Source organism: Apaloderma vittatum, unplaced genomic scaffold, assembly GCF_000703405.1.
Source record: "Apaloderma vittatum isolate BGI_N311 unplaced genomic scaffold, ASM70340v1 scaffold24262, whole genome shotgun sequence".
In the NCBI taxonomy this organism is placed as follows: domain Eukaryota; kingdom Metazoa; phylum Chordata; class Aves; order Trogoniformes; family Trogonidae; genus Apaloderma; species Apaloderma vittatum.
Genome location: NW_009704702.1, coordinates 1,253 through 10,042, shown reverse-complemented (window position 1 = coordinate 10,042; position 8,790 = coordinate 1,253). Strand labels below are relative to the sequence as shown.

Here is an 8,790-nt window from a genome sequence, read left to right as displayed (position 1 = left end):
GAAAGTATTAAGATAAACACAGCTCTGAGAGAGGTAAGTGTTAGGATTCTTAAAGTAGCAGGGCACTGAGCACCAGAGAAATGAAGAAGCTGAAAGCACTTAAGAGCAAGTAAGTCAACAGAGCTGAAGACAATTGACAACTTGAAAACTTGAAACCTTGAAATCCTGAGAACTGAAAAAATATATATTATTTCTGGTTGGAGTTTTATAAGTTCACAATTTGCTGCAAAATATCACAAAGAGTCTTAAAAAAATGCAGAGGTGTTGTGTCCTATTTTAAGGGTAAGTAACTGTTGTTTTTACATCTGGCTTTCAGGCTTGCATGCTTAACTGAGAGATTTAGGGAAGTCTGAGAAATTGATATGTAGTTAAAATGGAACTTAGATGCCCCCTTCAGGGTAAAAAAAAAAAGAGAGAGAAAGAAAGAAAGAAAGGAGGTAACCACATGCTACCACCCTAACAAACTGTTATTGAACAATTAAACTGGACGAGTTATCAAAAATTCACATCCCCCTCTTTGTCCTTAGAGAATATAGTAGCCATTTAAATGCCTGTAGAGGAGCAAAATTGAAAAGGTGTTCTTTATTCTGCATTGAGATGGTTCTTTCAGTCTTGCTAATGCCAAGAGTTCTCCTAATTAAAAAAAGACAAAGGCTACTGTTGTGCTAATAGTTCATACATCTGCTTACTAGTTCTTTCAAAAGCCTTTTTTCATCTATTGAAAATGTTAATAGGTATGTCCAATATTAGTAAATTAATAGACAAAATCCAAGAGATAGGACTGATGCAAGACCCTCCATACTCAATGTAAAAACCAAACCCAACAAACATCAAAGGACTTGCTTTTCTTTTTCCGGTTTTACATGTCAAAGTCACATGTTTTAGGAAGCAAGACCATACTCAGACAAATACTGGCTACAAAGCAGTTCTATGTGCTTGATACCAAGACAATATACAGCAAGACGAGGGTATAGGCACTTTTCATTAGAACACTTCTGCAAAAGTAAATACTAAAATGCCTCACCTGCAAAGCTTTTAAACACATACTGAAGTCAATGAGACTGCATCTTGTTCTTGCTTTAAATCTAGTTTATGGGCACCACTATGCAAGCGTGGACCATTTGGCAGTGAGCTGTACCTGTCTCTCAGTTTTGAACCTCCTCTCATTCTGACTTCAAAATGGACCTTCTTATTACTCAAGTAAAGAGGAACAGAACATTTCTTTCCATCTTTGTTTCACTCCCTGCTGTTAAAAACAATTGTTTTCCTGTGTCGATTCCACTTTCCTTCTTTCCCCAAGCTCTAATTGGAAAAGGCAACTTGATCAATGACATACTGAAGTAAAACAGAGTTTAATCTCCTCTCCTATGACAGATTGTGCAGAGTACTCACCTCAGCCCGTGGAGCTGCCATGCGATCAAAAATAGGCACTTGAGGTGAAACGCTTTTACTGCAAGGAAGGGAGACAACAAGGAGGTAAATATGTCTCTCTAGCCCTCGAAAATACTACATGATCAGTAATACAATGTCATCATCTTTGTTATTTAAGAGGCAGGCAAGCCACAGATCACTGGAGAAACTGCATGAGAATCTGTGCAGCACTGAAGTAAACACACTCGGATGCAACAACATTGCCCTAGTTCTCTCAGTTTCAGTGCAGAGCAGCAGCAGTCTGATGATGGCCGCTGCTGAGAACAGATGGAATTTTCAATACAGTCAGTTATCTTGGACTTCTCTTCCATAGCACTGCTCAGCCCCCCTACTCTGCCTTCTGGGCATCCCTATTTCTAGCACTTAGGGCATTTAGTTCAAACTCTGCCATCATTCACGCATCCAGGAAGGCAAGCACACAGGTAGGTTTTGCACTGTTTGAGGTAAACGAAAGGGAAACGGGTCCATCTTTGCCATATTGAAAGAAGAATTAATTTGTCTGAAGGGTGATGAAGTATAACGTCTACTTAGCAGTTCTCCAAAGGGGTGCCAATGCTGCTATGTAGGACAGGCCCCTGTTTAGACAAAGGATAGGAACAAACGAAGTATTCAGTTTCATGTAGCATTTAAAACAGATCTCATTGAATTCAGTGCCAAAACTCAAATTCACTTCAATGGTGCAAGCCCATGTCCTTCTGCACATTGTAATAACTTTTACTGTTAAACAATTAACAGAAAGAGCTAAGCAGTATTTTTTTTTTAAGCAAGCTATACTCCTATTTTGGAATTTTCCTTTAATACATGTACCACATCCATTTCAAAACACTGAGATTACTGAAAACAAGAAATATCCTGCGTTAGCTCTACCACAAAGATTCTTATATTAGGACTTCATGGCTTCACTTGGGCAACACAGCGGCAATCCTCATTTCTCTCTCCCCCCAAAACTGGACAGCATCTCTTACCTCAAGAAATGCTGAAAAAACATGCCAATCACTTACACTCGGCGTGTCCGTGGGCGAAGTCGTCTCAGTCTGTGAGGCACCTGTTCACCATCAAAGGTTGAGTGGTAGAAGAACAGCCGTACCTCCTCATCCATCAATACCCAAACGGGTAGGCAGAGTAGGTTCTGTGCCAAGAGCAAGTAGGAAGCAGAGTGTAACAGTGGGAAAGACCAATTCTCTATTTATTTATATCTAACAAATATGCCTCTCTGACCTACGGGATCGTGAAGGATATTCATTACTGCTAGCAATCTTCCTTCTCTCCCTTCTCGCTCAGCAGGACATGGCTTAACAGCTGACAGTTTCTCCTGTTTACTCCTAGAGTTGGCCAATGCATTGCTTCACACTTTTTGTGCCTGATTTACTGCAGAAGTATTAAACTACTCTTTGTGTGTCCCTTCAAGACATGAACGACTATGGAAAGAAGGTAATCTTAAGTGCTGGAAATCTTGGCCAGTGCTTCAGACTTTTACTGATTTAAAGTCAGGTCTTTAGTTAACCTGCACACAAAGAATTTCTCTCCTCAATTTTACTAGCTGTGTCTTCACTGTAGAGGAGGTAGACCCAGAAGACCACCCCACTCTTCTAGCCCCTTAGGTGCACATAACAACTCCATATTCACACAATACCTGGGGATTCACCATTTACTCATATGTCTTGTGAGGTTATTTTGTAATTATATATTTATGAAGGCAGGGAGTGATCCTCTGTGAACTGCATTCTCCAGCAGATCCCACAGTCTGAACAATCTGGGGAATGACTGCAGGTTGTCCCACAGTGTGGATACTGTGTCATACAGAGAGAAGCAGATACCTAGGACTACAACAGTACTGTCTCTCTTAGCTTATTTCAGAGGATAAGTAACTGCACTGCTCAGTGCAATCTCTACTTTAAAATTAAGTTTTACCTTCATGTAGATGTTTAGGATAGGAATCCTGTTCTCAGCAATTTCCTTTTTGGACCCAACATAAACTTTTCCTGGAAAATATAAAACCTGTGAGAGCTACTGAAGAAAAAAATAACTGTCTGTCAGAGAAATGAAGGAATCAGAAGAAAGTAAGATTTCCAAGAAAATACACATTATCGAAAGGATTTTGGGTGTCTAAATGAACTTTACTGCAAGGGGAGGGACAGCCAATGGAAGTTCTCCAGCATCCACAGCTGGGAACTACTTCCCTAGAAAGCACTCCTCTTTAGGACAGCCTGGGGCTGAGAAAACAGCTAATCATGCACGAATTTGGTATTGACAGCATGTACAAATTTGGTATTGACAGCTTACCTGGCAATACAGGGAGTGTGCAGCTAAAAGGGCTATTATTGCTCTCTGCCCCATATCTCTCCTCTAGTTTGGTGTGCAGGGCATAGAACTGACGGTAGCGTCGGAAAATCAGGTATCTACCACCACCTTTAACCTTTACTTCAATGACAAACATCTGAAACAGAGAAGGGGGATTCAGGCTGATGTTCATACTTACATGGAAATGAGGCATACATTAGGAACATAAAATCAGTGCTTCAGCAGTGGGAATATTGTCTTAGGGATACAGTAGAAAACAAGCCTTCAGTTAAGCACCTGCAGACTCAAGTACTAGAAAATAACAAGTTAGCACCAGACAATGCGGTGCATGTAGACATGGCACTTCAGGACATGATGTAGTAGTTGTGGTAGTATTGGGTTGACAGTTAGACTTGATGCTCTTAGAGGTCTTTTCCAACCTTAGTGATTCTATGATTCTACATGTGTGTCCATCTTTCCCATGCATCATGTCCCTGTGGCTGCTTTCTGTTACTTAAAGGAAAACCTGAAATGACTAGATGCTACTTTGTGCTTACATGCATTCCCTCAGTGACAAACAAAACATATGAGGGAGGTAAATACAAATATTTTACAGTAGGATGCTTTGGACATCTAAATCTGTAAACAGACGTTTAAATGAATTGATTTTCAGAGTTGAAGGCATTCATATTTCTTTTGGACTTTTTAAAGTATAGACTTTCAGAAATTATGGTCTGACCTCCTCCAACGACTATCTTATTTCTTATCTCTGGCCAAAATTGCTTTGTTCTAAAGGAGAGCACAATTTCCATGCACTGACCTCTGAGTCATGGTGCAGCCAGATCCTTCAGAAAACATAAAAACAGAGCAACAAATTATCACTATAGTTGAGAGTAAAAGTGTGAAGATTTTATAAGCAATGTCTCCAGCAAAAGCAGTATACCCTGCAGAAGTCAGACTGAGCTGGTCTTATCCAAAAAAACCCCCCACCTCTTTGGAAAATCTCATAGTGTTTTTCCTACTATTCCCTTCCTGTGTGCTCTTTCAAGACTTACTAATATGCTACATCCTGTGGAGATGGAAGATTCCTAACTTGCCATTACTATGCAGTAATGAAGATCCTGTTCTTCTACCCTATTTGAATTCCTATCCTAGTATCTTCACCAAAGCTGCAACACTCCTACAGGAAAAAATCAGAAATTAGGTAAAAATTTTATGAAATTAGCAATTTTAGAGGATATCTCTGCCACATTTCACCCAGACAATATATTCTTACACTAAATCTGTGATAGACTAACCTCCATTCCAGAAAAAAAGAAGCACAGAGATGTTCTCCGCATGGAACTATTAATTCCAAAAAACAACTAGATGAGATTAACAGCATTTTCTTTCCCATAATCAAATGAGTCACAGATGAGGGCATATAGAGACAGGAGAAATCTATTTTCTTACATAATAATTAGTAAAGCCTTTCTTTTCTTCAATATCTGCAATGTTAGCTGAAACAGGTACATCATCTGGAAGCTGGTCAAAATCACTGTGAAGCAAGAATAAAAGATTTAGATTACTCATAGTGGCATCAGCCTTCAGAGATCTCTATGCCATACAGAACACAAAGATAGTTAGGTAATTTCACATTATCTAGTGTCAAAATCACAAAGTTAGAAACTCGTGTCATTCTTTTCCTCTGGAGGTCTTTATCTTGAGATGTCAAATTTCTGTAAGTTCAGAACACGTCAGTGATCATTGTGAAGATTCATCAATCCTGAAAAACATCCCTATCATTCCCAGGCTTTCTAGATTAGCAGGATTGCAAAAGAAACACTTGAGCTGGTAAGCTTTTCCTGAGAGATGTGATCAAATGCAGATGCATTCTTAATCCTTGCTACAGCATCTAGAAGACTTAGAATAATAACCCTGCAGCAGCAGCTCTTATTATAAGGAGATCATTATACACCATGATTTATGCTGTTATTATTACTGCATTATTGTAGGGAATAAGAAATAGTTCCAAGAAAAGAGTTTGTTGTCTGAGGTGCTGTGGAAACTAACAGTACAACAGCTACTTCTTAAAAACTTTACACTCTATGTGCAAGATGCATACAATCAGAATCATAGAATGGCCTAAGTTGGAAGAGACCTTAGAGATCATCTAATTCAACCTCCCTGCCACGGGCAGGGACGCCTCTCAACTAGATCAGGCTACTCAAGGCCCCGTCCAACCTAGCCTTGAACATTTCCAGGGAGGGAGCATCCACAACTTCTCTGGACAATTTATTCCGAAGTCTTACCACCCTTGTACTGAAAAATTGCTTCCTAAGGTCCAATCTAAATCTATTCTCCTTCAACTTAAACCCATTTCCCCTTGTCCTATCAGTGGACACTCTTGTAAAAAGTCCCTCCCCAGCCTTCCTGTAGGTTCCCTTCAGGTATTGGATGGCAGCTATTAGGTCCCCCCCAAGTATTCTCTTTGCAAGACTGAACAATCCCAGCTCCCGCAGCGTGTCCTCGTAGCAGAGGTGCTCCAGCCCCTGGATCATCCTTGTGGCCCTCCTCTGAACACGCTCCAACAGATCTATGTCCCTCTTATGGTGGGGACACCAGAACTGGACGCAGTATTAGAGGTGGGGTCTCACAAGAGCAAAGGGGGAGAATTACCTCTCTTGACCTGCTGACCACGCTTCTCTTGATATATTCCAGGATGTCGTTGGCTTTCTGGGCTGCATGAGCGCACTGCCGGCTCATGTTGAGCTTCTCATCTATCAACACCCCTAAATCCTTCTCTTCAGGGCTACTTTCAACCCACTCTGTGCCCAGTTTATATTTGTGCCTGAGATTCGCCCGGCCCAGGTGCAGGACCTTGCATTTTAACTTGCTGAAGCTCATGCAGTTTGCACTGGCCCATTTCTCAAGCCTATCAAGGTCCCTCTGGATGGCATCTCTTCCTTCAAAAGAGTCCATGGCACCACACAGCTTGGAATGTCACAATGGCCATGGGTGTCCCAAAATCAGAAAGGTATGGATGGAGCACTGTTGGTGCAGTGCCATGCTCCCCTTGGAATGCCTTGTCCAGTACAATCGTCTCTAGAGATCCAGGCTGTAAAGATCTCTTAATCCTATCCCAAACCATGACCCTGAATCTCAGGGTTCACAGAAATATCACAATGGCTGTGGGAGTCCCAAAATCAGAAAGGTGTGGATGGAGCACTGTTGGTGCAGTGTCGTGCTCCCCTTGGAATAATGCCTTGTCCAGGTCAAGTGTCTCTGGATCTCCAGGCCTTATGGATCTCTGAACCTTAACCATCCATCACCCTGAATCTCAAGGCTCAGCCTGATGTCGCTATGGCCATGGGTGTCTCTGAAGCACTAATAAAAGTGAAATCAAAGGAACCTATGAGAAACAACAGAAAGATAACCAGAAATGAAAAAAAACAAAACAAAACAAAACAAAACAAAAACCCCAAAGACACAGTATTTTTCTGTGTCATAACCAGTGGGGTCTGCTCAAAATGTTGACAAGATTTCCTGTAAACATCACAGTTTGAAAAAACAACGGGTAGCCTAGCAAATATTTATGGGGAGACGTCTTAGTCACAGCAGATAACCTGAAGCAAGGACAACGATACTTGTTTGAAAATGTCAAAAATGTGAAGGAACATACGATAGCGGGCAAGGTTGTATAAATTTTGCAGATCCTAGAAAGTATTGTTTTTGAAGCAGGTTTCCCTGCAGGAACACCTAAAGAGCAGCCATATGATCACAGGTTTCTGTGTGATCTCATGTTTCTTGTCTATTTTGTTCACACAATAAAACAGCAGGGCTTGGCAGGTACTTTTCCCTCTGGGACCTTCTCCTTGGTACAACATCTTTAACAAACAAAAGACTAATTCACCTGTGTTTCAATCTTACAACTCAATGTTGCTACAGTGCTATTAATAATAATACTTAAGTAAGAAGTGTCAAGACTGAGGAAATAAGGATAACAAATGAGGTAGGGAGAACAGAAACTTTTAAAATGATCATCTAAGAAATGTCAAGCTGACATAATGTTAAATATTCTAACAATAACAACAAAAAAAACCCCACATGGCAGTTGGTTAGGTTTATTCTACTAGGAGAATATCCTAAGCAGGGGCTTCCACAACGCGTAGCCCATTTGGAAGGCTGAAGTAATGATGCAAAGTCTTGCAGTAGCTTGCTGCACAAGAAGAGTGACATGAATCAGCACCACCCACCACACTGTAAATAGTACCACTTACTATGAAGAGGGATGTGGTTATGAAGATCCAGAGATATAATTAGTCGTATCACAAACACTCATATCACAAACCCCAGGAAAAGGGAAACTGTTTGCAGCAATAAAGAGAATAATGGCCCACTGTTGTCTCAGGTGGTGAATATTACCCACAATAATGAGAAAGTCCACTCCAACTTAAAAAATAGTCTGCACCACAGTGAGCTACAATAACAAGAAGCCTTTTAGAAGCTTGCATCAAAATTAAATGAACAGATCATAGCAGGTACACAGAGGCTTGTGGGGAGACGGGAGGAGGAAGAGACATTACCTCTTTTCTCGCAGCTGTCGGGGAAGAGACATGATTTTCAGCTTCTTAAATCCAGATGGCTAAGCTCTATTCCTCCACTTCTTGGGCTGGTCCTGGTTGAATAGGACGAACACAGTTGAAGCAATTCTCCTTGCTTGAGCCAAGACTCCTTTACAAGGCCTAAGAGATCTTTTTTTAATGTTTCAGTGTCAGACGATTTCTTATGAACTTCCCCACCCCCACGAGATTGAGGAAGTACTAGAGAAAAAACAGTCACAACGAAAGACTGTTTTGTGTTGTCTGTCATGTATCAAAACTGCCACAGTTGAGAAACCAAAAGCTGAACAAAAAGCAAAAACTATGAGACACATATTCCATTGTCCATCTCTTTCACTGAAACATCTGCCTTTGTGGAAAGCCAGTGTGAGTAGGCTCAACAAATTCTGGTTTGCCCCAGCTAAAACATCCCCATATACCCCTTTACACTAACATTTATAATCTAGAATGAACATTTCTGATGCTTTCTAGAGGCTCT

The 8,790-nt window shown here is 40.8% G+C and overlaps 1 protein-coding gene across 1 annotated transcript in view; it reads right to left on the bottom strand.

Moving 5' to 3' along the window:
* Nucleotides 1-8,490, bottom strand: part of NCF4 (neutrophil cytosolic factor 4, 40kDa) — a 10,845-nt gene extending 2,355 nt beyond the window's left edge. Inside the window, exons 1-6 of the mRNA XM_009865142.1 lie at nucleotides 8,277-8,490; nucleotides 5,164-5,248; nucleotides 3,715-3,868; nucleotides 3,343-3,413; nucleotides 2,433-2,560; nucleotides 1,393-1,450 (exon numbers count right to left, since the gene is read on the bottom strand). Coding sequence (XP_009863444.1) covers nucleotides 1,393-1,450; nucleotides 2,433-2,560; nucleotides 3,343-3,413; nucleotides 3,715-3,868; nucleotides 5,164-5,248; nucleotides 8,277-8,308 — 528 coding nt within the window. The 5' untranslated portion in view covers nucleotides 8,309-8,490. The remainder of the gene's footprint in view (nucleotides 1-1,392; nucleotides 1,451-2,432; nucleotides 2,561-3,342; nucleotides 3,414-3,714; nucleotides 3,869-5,163; nucleotides 5,249-8,276) is intronic.
* Nucleotides 8,491-8,790: the final 300 nt, after the last annotated feature.